The sequence below is a fragment of the Gigantopelta aegis genome, chromosome 4 (assembly GCF_016097555.1).
Source record: "Gigantopelta aegis isolate Gae_Host chromosome 4, Gae_host_genome, whole genome shotgun sequence".
Lineage (NCBI taxonomy): Eukaryota > Metazoa > Mollusca > Gastropoda > Neomphalida > Peltospiridae > Gigantopelta > Gigantopelta aegis.
In genome coordinates, this window is record NC_054702.1 from 22,242,177 (window position 1) to 22,256,891 (window position 14,715).

Consider the following 14,715-nt stretch of genomic DNA (forward strand, 5'->3'; position numbering starts at 1 on the left):
TGACGTGTTTGGATACCATGTTCTCTCAATTGTCTTGACACTATTTGTCAAGTGACCTGATATGAGTCAATGCCGATGTAGAACGCGCAAGTGACGATCTTGATATGGGTGTGGTTATACACAGTATTCTACTCCAAGCCCTGTCAATTGTCTGCTATAAACATTCCATCAACCTACATGAAGTTATGGTACCATGGGTAAAAGCGAATGTTCTTGCAATGTGGTCATGCATGGTCATACCACTGGCCCCATCTCTGTGAGACATTTCTTCTGTGTACTTTCGGTTACTGTGTTACTAATGTGTAGTGCCCACAGAATGTTGTTTTTGTTATGCCAATTTAGCATGTGCATTTCATTCTGTGTGTGCTCATGTCGATCTGGCAAACTGCACGTTTAACCAAAAAAAAATTAAAATTAAATTCACACTTTCAATGGCTTTAAGTAATCAAATACGGTACACTAGACTGCAGTTCGCCAACCTATTTAACCACCATTTCATGGTATAGTTTCTTTTGAATGTCAGTAGAGTATGTACTCTAACCTACTTTTTTTCCCCCTCCAGAAACTCAGCCAATGTTGTATTTTCTAGAAACTCAGCCAATGTTGTTGAGGTTTTTTTCTCCAGAAACTGAGCCAAATTCTAATAACAGATTGCACACAAATTGTTTACACAATGTAATTCACTACTAATTGACACTACAATGTTGCCTTCCATCACAGCCTGGCCAAAAAAACACAACACCCCCAAAACCCCTCCCCTCCCCCTTTCTTTTGGTATTACGTAAGAATGAACAATAAAACTTTATACCTATATTGTCTAAATACACAACTTTGACTAAAAGAATGCATTTAAATATAATGAGTCGAATTTCTAAAGGTAGTAATCACATGTAAAAAGAATGTGTTCATATGACTACCACCTGTGTTTATCATAAATTATTAAATACACACAGCTGTTTGGGAAACTTTCACATAACTAAGGGATAAATTACCTTTTATAAATTCAGAGCAGATGATTACAGAATGTATGAATTTCAGAGCAACAGAACAGAAAAAAGCCAATTCAAAATTTAACAGCAGACACAACAAAGAAAAACATATTACAGTGCTCTTCATTAAATTAGGCCATCATAACAGAAAAATATTAAACAATTAATTTGTTTTTTAAATGGTTAAAAATTGCAACAAAAAACAAAAACAAAACTTATTGAAACATTTGCAACGAAGAAAATAGTCGAAGGCAGTTGTGTTTGTAAATAAATAAGAGGAAAACATTTTCACCATCCGACCCCTAAAATGTATTTCAAGTATTGTTGAATATACATCAGAGCAATCAAATATCAGAAAAAGCCTTTGCATTCTATATCTATATGTCAAAATTTCCAAATGTTTGACATCCAGTAATGATTAATAAATCAATGTGGTCTAGTGGTGTTTTTAAACAAAACAAACTTTAAACTGACCAACATCAAGAACCGATATACGCATGGGGTCTTGTCTCCCATCTACAGGTTATAACATATATAGCAACTTTTCCCCTTATTTTCTATTTCTATTAAACATGTCAATAAACACTAGAAGGATAGGCTGACTGTCTAACCCAGTTTTACTGTCACAGAAATAGCCATTTTCATTATTGTTACTGTACAATATCTACACCAACACCAATACTTTGCTACTCATACATACATGTATCACTGTTCTCATTGTAACGATACTTGTCTGTGTATCTTATATGTAAACATAATTTATCAACATTTAATTGTTGGGTGTTTTTGTTTAATAAACTTTCGTGACAGACAAACTACCATTCTCAATGTTTTTGGCATGTGGTAACCCCCTCACACCCCACCATCACCTTACCCGTAACCCAGAATGATGTAACAAATTATTTTGGTGCCTGTTCGTGAATCACCAAAGTTTAATTTTACATGTATTCTTTTCTTATCATTAAGACATTCTGAATCTACCTATTGAAGAAAATTAATTCTGTGCTGTTGACAAGATTTGGACAATCAGTCTCAGGAATTTATCAACTGACATACAACAGAACAAAACGTTAACAAAACCAAAAATAAACAGAACTGCAACATGAAAAACATTTATTTATTTTTGCTAACAGGCCAACTGATTGTGTCCTACCTGGGTTGTTAGCGAGGTTAGCTAGGGCAGCAATGCCATGTAAGTTGTGCAAATGCACATTATTCTGCGCTTCTGCTGCAACAAATAAAAAACCCTAATTATTATGTTTTTGTTTTATTTTTATTCAATTATGAAAAAAATAAAATCTATGTATTTTTATAAATTCTTTAATTCAGTGAAATAGGCATTCAAATCCGACATTATCAGATACGAGATAATCAACATCTTAAAAAAAAAATTAAACAAATCAATTTCCACTTTGGTCTACTTTTATTATATCAAGCTCAGAAAACACACACAAAAAAACCCATTACTAATATAGCAGTAGTCTAGTGATATGAGGCAAATACTGATGTTCAGCTGGAAAAACAAATGAAAGTTTGCAAACTCAAATTCCCACAAAAACATTAAGGGTAGGCATCTGTTTTTAAAAGGCTCATTTTAACTTTAACACAGGAAATACCAAAAATCCAATCAGCATGCACAATCATTAAAAAAAAAAAAAAACCATTAAAAGAAGTGTAGACCTATAATAATACAAGTATAAATATTGTACTGAGCTATGATAAATTGGACTTGAAAGAATAACAACATTTCTAGTGTATATATCCCACCCAAACACCCAAAAAACATTTAAAAAATAATAATAAAAAAAATAAATTAAACAAAAACCAAATAAACAACAAGAGTACCGGCGAGGTACATGATACACCCACGTCAGGAGTTTATTGAAAAACCATAGATATTAATGAATATGTTACATGTATGATTCAATTCTAATTATGTGAATATAGACAAATTATTTGATTTATTTATATCACAGTGACCTAGTAATTGTATGTGACACACCACCATCCCAAGTTGTTCCTACATGTGAGGTTTGATGGTCCTGTATGCGTATGCAAGATATGATCTGGACAAGGATTTTCTGTTACGAGCAGTAGACCATGAAAAGTAGGTCACAGTGACCTATTAATAGTATACAGCACATGGCCATCCCAAGGTGTTCATACATGTGAGGTTTGATGGTGCTGTATGCATCTGTATGCAAGATATGGTCTGGACAGGAAAAAGTTAACAGATGGACAGATTGGTGCTTACAATGCCGTACCATAATATGACCCATCACAGACAGGCGTATAAAAACAACTTACTTCTAGATCAATTTATTTTTATTTATTTTTTAAATACACCATTTATTTTCTATAGTTTTAAACATTTTGTGAACTATATGTACTAATGTTTACTATCATGGTTTGCAGATAAGCAAGCTGTTATTTAGTTATTATTTGGTTTACGGTGTATGTAAAATAAACAATGATAGGCTTTTGGGTTTTTTCTGCACTAAAGATAGACATTGTAAACATTAACCATGCAAGACGATCGAGCTACAGTCTTGTTTGCACACTAGCTCATGTTAATAAGACCCCATGCTTAGGAAAAACACCTGAATATATAACATCACAGAGCTAAAATAAAAACTCAATGATGAAATATGTAATTTATGGTTTGCTCATTTTTCACAGATGTAACGACAGCTGCCAAAAAGAAACTAACATACAGAGTTATATTGTTTTTGTGACATTATTTACATAGCATTGTTCCATGAAGTTTATTTATATTTTAGTTGTTATGTATGAATGTTTTTGTCTTGATTATTTTAGTCTAGACTGCAGTAAAAACAGTTCCGAGTTACACGACAAGACCACAAGAATAGTTAGCATGTTCTAAACCTGTGTTTAGGTAAATATAATTGCAACACAAGTTTGACAGATGTTTTAACACTACTTTCCACACTACAGTCCTCATTTATTTCAGGAAAAGCTTTTACTGCATGTTCACATTTTGAACACTTCACCAGTTGTGACTGGACAATGAATTAATGTTTTTATTACACAAGAGAACTCTCACAGCCATGGAAATAAAAATCATAATTTCTTGATGGTGTAACGTCCAATATTATTTGATGATTTGGTGCTTACAAATCAATGACCTTTTTGATACTAAACAGAAGTCATCATTATCTGGCAAACACAAACCGATGTCGCATACTTTAAAAGAGTTTGCAATAAAATGTAATTTTAATACAATTGATCATAGATCGTTTTTAACAGAATAAATAGAATTTTGGTTTTTGAAAATTATCTGTGAATGTAAATAAAATACAAAGTTATAGCAATACTCAGAACAGTGTGTAAATACAGGTACATGTATAAATATCGAAAACAAAAAGCATTAGACAAAAAATGGCCGAGGTAATAAATAGAAACACTTGGTACCTGTTGTTACAAAAATGTATGTCCTTCATGAAATAATTTTCGTTTGTCACTCACAAAAGCTTGTGATGAGTGAAAACATGTATTTCACTCAGGGTCATGAATCTGACAACTCTTTTTTTATAGACCATTTATCAATACAACTATTACACATCAGGGCTCGAAACTCGCAAAAACAATATGGTGGCCCCAAAAATAATACTTGATGTTGGCAAATTATTGTAAGAGAACCATAAGCAAGATTTCAATGTGGAATACAAATATTAACAGTGGCTCATATGTTATCGCTGTAAAGAAGATCGCCCACAACATTCTCTGGGCAACTAACGCCATTATAAAAAATTTTCAATATTTAAATCGCCCAAATGGGACATTGGTTGCATTTGATGATCTGGCTACGTGCAGGCCATTTCGAGCCCTGCACATAATATGTTTGGCATCAGACAACCATAGTTTAAAAATGTACAGAGCTGGGTTTCTGCTAGAGCGCCATACCAAAATTTTTTGGCAGATTTATTAAAAAAAAATTGACAAATATTAATTATTCTTATCATTACTGTATGATTTTCTTAACCCTAACCCTAACCCTAAACTTGTCCCATTTTCTTTCTGGAGGAGGTCCCCCATAACATAATTGTTGACTGTGGCTGCATTCAATTCCATAGCGCCATACCCAAAAATTTCTTATTGGCAGAAACACTGCTGAGGTGTTGTTAAATATTCCTTTCCTTTCCATGTCATAATGTAAACAGACTAAATCATCACAGAACATATTGAGGCAGTGTTGTTTAGCAAACTCCAGATCCGCGTGAGACTATTTTAAATGGAATTTTGACACTGTAGCATGAATCAGAGTAATTCTAACACAACCATAGATCAGGCTGTGTTGCCAACTCACCATCCTTAAATAAATTATGCACTGTCTACAGAATGTGAAATATCAATAAATTACACAGAACCTTGAAACATAAATAGAGTTCAGATATGCATACATTAAAATTAAATGTTTTCTATTCAAATATACATGTCTTACATTGGAATGGCGAAATTAATAAGAATATGAGAGCTTTTAATATACGCGTTCTTTAACAAAACCGAAAGAGAGCATCTCTAATGAAAGAAAGAAATGTTTTATTTAACGACGCACTCAACACATTTTATTTACGGTTATATGGTGTCAGACACATGGTTAAGGACCACACAGATTTTGAGAGGAAACCTGCTGTTGCCACTACATGGGCTACTCTTACCGATTAGCAGCAAGGGATCTTTTATTTGCGCTTCCCACAGGCAGGATAGCACAAACCATGGCCTTTGTTGAACCAGTTATGGATCACTGGTCGGTGCAAGTGGTTTACACCTATTGTGACGGAACATGCTCTTATTTTTTTTCGCCTGTGGCGATGTTAATGGTTTTAGAGGGCTGTGTGCAGCGTGGTTACGTAATACCACCGCGCGACGGTGTCGAGCTGTTCCTAATACACACCCAGACCAGATGTGGAGGCCATGTGGCCAGTAGTTACGTAATACATCCGCGAGTTCTGTTTTACGACCTTGTTTCCTAGCGGTTGGCGACAGCTAGTCTGACCATCTAAGAAAAAATGTTGTCTTGGTCGCTGTGGAAAATTCACACGATAGGGGGAGTACCGCGATGTGCCCCCAGGCGATATACGGGTTTTGTAATAAATAGATAGGATTTTAGGGATATCGGGGAGAAACATATTGGAAGGCATCCAGGGAACGTTAGTCCGACTGGACTTGGTAAATATACTTTTCTGCTCTGTTGTATAACCTTGATGTGATTGATGTGACTTTAAATATTTTAATACTGTATTATACCAATATTATTTAGACAGTGTTTCCAGTAAACTGACGAAGTAAATTGTAGGCTTCACTGTCTAAAATTATTAAAGCTTAGCCAGTCATCCTAGAGGACCTAGGTAAACTGTAGGTTATTGTCTTTATTGTGATAGGTACCAGTATTAATTCTGTATTACAAGGTTACTGAATGAGTAGTTAAGGGTTAATTAAAAATTAACCAGTTAGGAATAGAGTTATAATTCCTTTATTAATTAAGTTCCCCTGGTAGCGTTTCTCAATTATCACAAGTGTGAAGTGTGTGTGTTGTATCACGGTCAAGTGATTAGAATATTGTGTAAACTAGACACCTAGTCATTAACTAATTAAGTGATTAGTTCTGGGTTGTTATTATTATTGTTGTTGTTGTTAACTAATTAACTGCAGCAAATATATTTGTCAGCTTACGGTTAATACAGATTCCAAAGTGTATTGTGTTTTGTTGTGTTTTCTAGTGAACTAACGTGCTATATACATATACTTTATATAAGATCTTATCTCTGATTATACCTAGAGCCGAGCCACTCTGGTATACACTGCCCGATACAGAGAGATCTAATAGATATACAGTTAGGAGAGATATTTGGATAATCGTGTTTTATTCAGTTACGGGTATTATAGGATCCCCGTGACACCTACCCATTGAGCCTTGCGGAGCACTCACTCAGGGTTTAAAAATCACATGCCTCGACTGGGATCCGAACCCAGTACCTACCAGCCTGTAGACCGATGGCCTAACCACGACGCAACCGAGGCCGGTACATCTCTAATGAGACAAAGGTTAAACATAACAGCTCAAACTTGAAAAAAGCATTTCATAAGTACCAAATACATGTTTACAAGAGGATTTTAAACTGTCACGATTCAAAATTATCAAGATCTCTTTTGAAATATATCTACAATATGAAACCTGACAGTTCTCTTTGAGCTACATCCAGTAACATTGCATTTTATGGTAAATTTATATTTTTAGAATATTATCTCAACAGCAATATTATGATAAATATCTTTCCTCCTTGTAAAACAAACGAGTTTAGAAGTTTAAATTCTGCACTGCAGTTTAAAATAAAAATACTTTCAATATTACATCATATATAAATATACTTAACATAAGGATACATAACATACTACATTGAGTATACCATATACATATCATTACAGATATTACAAATAATAAAACCGGATCACCATTTAATTTGTGGAAACCTTTGTATGATTATTGAATGCCTTTGAACTTCCAAATTTTCGTCAATTCTAAACACATTCATTTGGGGCGACAGGCATGCCATTAATAAGTGGATTCTGTAGATTTTTCACTGCCTATTTAATAAATCTTGACCAGGTATAGAACTACAAAGAATAATAAATACTTTCTTCCTAAATGTTAGTATTTTTTATATAATTTTTACATGTTAACCCTGTGACATGCATTGGAAAGTTTGTCCCTGATCGGTTAATATAGCCAGTAATTAATGTAATAAAATAGTATGGTGTTAAGATTTAAGATAAACCAATGTATATAATCCATCATTCTTAGGCTTCAGAATCAACTTGTTCAAGTTACATCACATTTGTAGTAGACGGTAATAGCTGCCTACAATTTAATTTTTACCTGTTATTTCTGTTCTTAATGACATCTCTGAGTGAGAGACATCTTAAAGTTAAAGGGGGTAAAAAAAAAACATTAAGCATCCTGTCTGATAATGAAAACACTCATATCCACACAACATATGGATCATTAAAGTATCAAAGCCACAGTCAATGAACACCATGCAAATTCAATAAAGCAAAAAAAAAAGTTTTTTAAATCATAAAATACAAAAATTAAATAAATTATTATAAATAAACGAAGCCGGCAACAATGATACAGACATTTTAGTAATATAAGACAATACAGGAACTGTGGATGCTTGACAAACGTAAGCAGAAAACAGCGAGATAGTAGTGGTTGATACGTCCAGTGTGCCGAGGTACAGGTAGTCAACATGTTAAACAGAAAGACTAGGTGCATCGCAAGTCAGCTAACATGACAATATATTCGTGCATAGAGTGCTAACTCGAGTACAGAATTAATGTATTTCACAACAAACATCCTGGCAAATTGCTGTTTTACCTCCAAATGTTTCAAAATGCATTTGATATTTTAATATAATATAGTAAAATATATAAGTGTTTATGAATGTTTTATTTTTTTAAATTTATCAGTTTGGCTTGAAAATAAAAATTAATACTTCAATTCAAGATTTCACTTTAAGTTTAGAAATGGACTGGTTATAAAAAAGAAAAAAAAATGCATCTTAGTAAAATTGGAAATGGCATTGTGCTGTTGTAATGAAAATATAATATTTCACTTATCATGCATGCCAGTATTCTTCCCAGGGAGTTCTCATCTATTAATGTAACTTACATGTATATCAAGTAGCGGAATAATTGTGAAAGGCTTTTAACATCAAGTATGCTTCATGAATTTTTCATGATAAGTATTTATAGAAAGAAAGAAAATTATTTTACTTTCATTAGTATTATATTCTTTACTTGCATTTTATGAGCCCTTTGGGCATTTTCATATTACATTAAAGTACACATGTGATGTAAACTTGAAGTCCAGTTTAATACTTTAAAAATATATATATCTTTTTTATTTTTTTTTATTCTTAATACTAAATTTTAGCTGTGAAAACATATTTTTTTCTGTAATACTAGACTACACCCATTCCCCCCCCAAAAAAAACACATTAATTGTTAATAAAATTAGCAAAACTACAGTTACTTTACACGTTAAAAAAAAACCCACAACAAAAGAAACAAAAAAGGAAAACTCAACAACTCTAAGCAGCAAATGTATGGTTGAAAAACAGACAAGTAACTAGAAAACAGATGCAAGGCACATGCATGCACAAACTGAATGCATCAAACTGTGCGACTGGCGAGCTTCCCGACTGTAAGATACCTGACTGGTTGTTGTTTGTGTTGAGGTTAGAGTTGCCAGTGGGCAGGGAGTTGTTGTTATTGGCAGTGCCGTTCAGCCCTGCCAGGGCAGCCAGTAGGCCTGCGTTACACAGCACACAAAACAGATAGTCAGACATTCACTACGAACAATCAACAAGGCTAATACAATGTATCATAGGCTGGAATGAGTTTTCAAATCTTTCAAATGATCTAGTCTTGGCCATGTGCTTATAAAACATGTAGGGCTGAATTTACAAAGCCTGTTTTTCTAAAACACATGTTTAAGCATTGTAAATATACGTAGTTACACATGCGTAAGTCATAAACAGGCTTTGTAAATTCAGCCTTCAAGTTTAGACTCAAGACTCTATTATAATAAGAGTCTGAGACTTTAACGTCATAACAACGCCATACAAATTGAATGCATGTGATGTCATTAAAGACTGAGTCTACACTCTGAAAGTTTTATAAGAACGAGCCCTGGAATTTATTTAATTCAATAAATAAATTTCCATTGATCTAGCCGATACAAATATAGAAATATTATTTAAACTAAGTTATACATGAAAGAATTCTCCATTTAAAACTGCTGACTTTAGCTTCTAGGCAGTGTAAAATATTTTTGGCTATTACAGGGTTTTTTTTACCATTAGCTTATACATAAACTTATCATTACCATTAACTTATTGCTTAAATTAGCATTTTGGTAAATCCAAATGGTTCTGGTTGTCTTAGTATTTCTAGTATCTTCAGATTCATTTACTGACAAAAAGAAAAGGTGTGTACCTTGAACTAGGGTCAGCAGCTTTAAATATGATCTACTAGAGACACGGTGATGTTTTTACCATCATGAAAATTATTAATGTAGATCCTGAAATTAACGCGTCCCTAAATTAATGCGAGTAACGGTGGGCAGACTAAAATGCGACATGAAATTAATGCAAATGATATCCCTTTGAAATATTACTTTTCTAACAACATACGTCTATGTACTTTTCGGTTAAATCAGAGTTAAAGGTCTCTTCAATGAGATCAACCCACTAACATGTCTGTGTACACATCAATTACCCTGTTTAGTCCCTTGTGTTTTTGGTGAGATCAACTCAAAGCATATGTTTTTAGCAATCATTTACGTAATCTGTATATTTAGCTAAATCTGGTTAAATGTGTATGTACTATTACAACTGTATCTTTATCTGTGAATGGTGATTTCAATTCACCCAGTGGTATGCCAACAAAGTTGCATCAAACTTGAACAGTAAAAACAAAGAAACCGTCGACCTCAGGGTTAGCGTGCTAAAAACATTCACGCGCAATGGATCATGTTGGCTATTGACAGGGTAGCCAAAGACCCTGCAATCGTCACACGTGGCTGACAGCTTGCTTAACTATTGGACAATTAGTCTGTCTCGTCTACGATGAATTGTTTTCCAGTTGTGTGTTATAAATATATTAGAATTTTAATCTTTGTTTTGTTTTAATAACATGGGGCACATAGACGAAAACATAGAAATAATTGCATCATATTATTAATGCGAATAGCACGATCTTGCATTTTTCGCATTAATATTATGATCGCATTAATTTCAGGATCTACAGTATATACAACTAAGGCCAGACTTAGAAACACTAGCTTGCTACAACCCTGTATTTTTGCCATATACTGATGGCCAATAGTTAAACAAAAATATGAAAGTTTCTCACATTTCACAAACTGATTTGGTGTTATTCACATTCATCTTTATAAAAGAATATAATTAATTCTAAAAAAATAATTTGTAGTGTCAAATTTGAGGCAAAACAAAACTGTATGAATCATTACAATTTTGTTTTAAAAAGAAAATGAAGGGGAGGGGATGCTGACTCCCCCAACCACCTCCCCCCAAAAAAAATTCCCAGTATGTTAGGGTTGTTTTTAAAGCAGGCAGGGCTACAACAAACAACTATTTTTATCTCTGGCGTGTCTAATGTAAACATACTAAAAATGCTCTGTTTGTTTTATTTTCTCTCTCTATACAATACTATTAGTATAAACATGAACAGTCGACATAAATAAACTTTTATGTGGCACATGAAACATCCTATGTCTAGTCAGTTTGGATTTAATTCTGCGTGGCCCAGATTAGCTGACCGCAAACTGTCACTGGAAAAAAGCATCTCTCTAGTGAATAACCTGAAGAGAATCTCGTCTTGACTGACAACTTTATGAATGAGACGTGTTCTACTTAAAATTCAGGAATGTGCTTCTCATTTTAAAACACTGTCATTTGAGGTGCTGTTTGCCAAGTCAGCAAATATGACGTAAAAGTTAAATTCAGTTTAAAGTATCTCAAATATTACATCACCTGAGCTGAAAATCTATTTATGTGCTCCTATACCACAAAGGTTTCAAGCACGCCTGTCATGGGCTTAGCCTCAAACATAGCCAGTGACTAGCACATTGGTCAAATTACCAATAATGTCAGACAATTACCGAATGAACATATTTATAAACACCCTACATTATCCCTAGCTAGATTTAAGACGTAATATCCTAAAACAGTCTAGTTTCACACCTTCCAGTTGATATTAATAACAACAATCAATAAAATCATTTCTATATTATAAATATCTACAGAGCTAGACGATGCTTCATTTCTAATATTAAACTTGTTAGCATGCCCAGTGCTGTGTCAATGTAACATGAATGCAATCATTTCAAAAAGAACAACTTCATGTATAGGCAGCCCTGGCAGTAATGTATTATTACAAGTGGTTTCCCATTTAAAAAAATTTATTTTGTGATTAAAATATAACCCAAGAACAGAAACATTAAATTTATACTCTGATGCTGTCAAACAGATGTAATAAAAGTTTGTTTTGTTTAAAGACACCACTAGAGCACATTGATTTATTAATCATCGGCTACTGGATGTCAAACATTTGGTAATTTTGACATAGTCTTTGAGAGGAAACCTGCTACATTTTTCCATTAGTAGCATCAGATCTTTTATATGCACCATCCCACAGACAGGTTAGCATATACCACAACTTTTGATATTCCAGTCGTGGTGCACTGGCTGGACCGAGAAACAGCCCAATGGCTCCACCGACAGGGAACGATCCTATACCCACTGTGCATCAAATGAGCGCTTTAACACAGGGCTACACCCCGCACTTCATCCCTTCAAATATACTACATTTTGTAAAGAATATTAATTGATCAATGTGCTCTAGTGGACACCACAAGTCAACTAAAAAAATTCTATCTTTTTCCAAAATTTGCCAGATCCACTGATAAAATTTGCCTATATAATCTTAAGTGAAGATATTATCTGAATATTACTTAACAGTGAAGAAGTCCACTGCAAAAGCCAAAATATACTTCTTGGTGAAAAGAATAATGTCATTCATTAAACAAGACGAGTCATTAAAAAAAAGGATGATGAAATTTGATTTTTATAGCTGCATTTCGTCATCATTGAACTAATTCTTAACTATTTTGTCTAATCAGGGCTATCTCTGGCACTTGCCAAATTCGCTAATTGCAAATTTCAATAACAATTGGCAAATTTTATTTTAATTTAGTGAAATGATTTCATATAATAATTGATATTTTGTTACAAAATTACTAGGCTTCTGCCATTTTTTAAGTTTAATAGATAATTTGGCGAAATTTTCTGTGGACCCAGAGCTAGCCCTACTAATCAAAGTTTGAGGTTCTGCGATAAATTTGATTATGTCCTAAATATGTCTAATGAGCGCAAATAATGATTTTTTTTAAAACACGGTTTTATTCAAAATTAAACTATGTTTTACGTCATTTCTTTACAACAAACCCTTACTCTGTAGGATTCATAGAAAACTCACTCTGTTAAAGGTTATATTTTAAAATAATATTTCAGACACAGGGCAGCCTATTCACTGAATTTAGTACATGATTAACCAACTGGCCTACAGTAATTAACAAATACCTGGATTGTTTCCTGCGGCTGCTGCCGCTGCTGCTGCTGCCATTAACTGTTGGACACCCAGGTTGTTGAGGCCAGAATTACAGTGGTCTGAAAACAAAGACAAAATAGACAAATTAATCAACCAACTATAATACATAAAACACAGGAAGGAAGGAAGAAAATGTTTTATTTAACGACGCACTCAACACATTTTATTTACGAAGGAAGGAAGGAAATGTTTTATTTAATGATGCACTCAACACATTTTATTTACGGTTGTATGGTGTCAGACATACAGTTAAGGACCACACAGATATTGAGAGAGGAAACCCGCTGTCGCCACTTCATGGGCTACTCTTTATGATTAGCAGCAAGGGATCTTTTATATGCACCATCCCACAGACAGGATAGTACATACCACGTCCTTTGTTACATCATTTGTGAAGCACTGGCTGGAACGAGAAATAACCCAATGGATCCACTGACGCGGATTGATCCTAGAACGCTTTACCACTGGGCTACATCCCGCCCTTAAAAAACGGGATAGGACTTCATGTAAAACATTTGGGCTCTGTCACTGAAATCTAACCACCTTTCTTTGACACCTAATAGCCAATCTCTAATTTTGTGTTGGGGTGTCATTAAACATTAAACATTCATTCATTCATTCATTCATTCTGAAACCTAACCAAATCAAAAGTAAGATTTTCCTATTCAAAATACAATTAAAACCACTGACCAGAGTTACTGAACAATGTAATATATATATTCTAATATTACATATTTTTTTAAAATGTTAATTTGCTTATTACTTTTAGCTTACATTAAACATTTTGTCGAATAGAACGTATCTTATTGTCCTGATGTATGTAGAAGCTCAAAAAGTATGTTCCTCAAAAACTAGTCAGCAACTTTAACCTATCAGATGGACATTTGGCTAGTTATAGTTAATATTGCTTAAAATCCTGATAATCATTAGTAGTGCGGATCCAGAAATATTCCAAAATAACAGGATCTATAGAACTTCATTTGCAGATATATGGAAATTCTGATAATGAAACGTGACTAAATTTTAGCACCCAAAACACAACTAATTGTGCATGTGCTTTTTGTGCAAAACCAATTTTCCAGAGTGGTCCATGCAACGCCTGATGAATTGTAACATTTGTTGGGCAATCTTATTCAAAGAATGTGATAGCATCACATATACAAAATTTGTAGAAATGTGTCTAAATATTTGAGAAAATATGGCATTATAAAAAGTAAAATACAGTAGAATCTCATTTTGTCGAACTCGGAAGGGATGAATATACCGCAACGCTCGGACCAAAAACGAAGTCCCGACTTACACTTACGCATTGTTGACCAAATGATTATGTTGAACTACTCGAAGAGTCGAACACTTTCTCGAGCACCTACGGGGTTCGAGCCAATGAGATTCAACTGTATATATAGTTTCTTTTGGTGTTTAGTATATTTAACACATTTTATTTGAAACTTGTTCCTGTTTGTCTAGCCCCATTTCAGGAGTAATTGTCAATTTGTCTTGATTTTGCTGA

General features: G+C 33.7%; 1 protein-coding gene across 15 annotated transcripts in view; it reads right to left on the minus strand.

The window, feature by feature from the left end:
• Nucleotides 1–14,715, minus strand: part of LOC121369789 (CUGBP Elav-like family member 2) — an 80,901-nt gene that overhangs the window by 33,686 nt on the left and 32,500 nt on the right. For 10 of the 15 annotated variants that reach the window (XM_041494863.1, XM_041494862.1, XM_041494853.1 and 7 more), the window contains exons 9-11: nt 13,178–13,264; nt 9,226–9,324; nt 2,143–2,217 (exon numbers count right to left, since the gene is read on the minus strand). In XM_041494863.1, coding sequence (XP_041350797.1) covers nt 2,143–2,217; nt 9,226–9,324; nt 13,178–13,264 — 261 coding nt within the window. The remainder of the gene's footprint in view (nt 1–2,142; nt 2,218–9,225; nt 9,325–13,177; nt 13,265–14,715) is intronic. The other 5 variants (XM_041494857.1, XM_041494855.1, XM_041494861.1 and 2 more) reach the window with 3 other exon arrangements.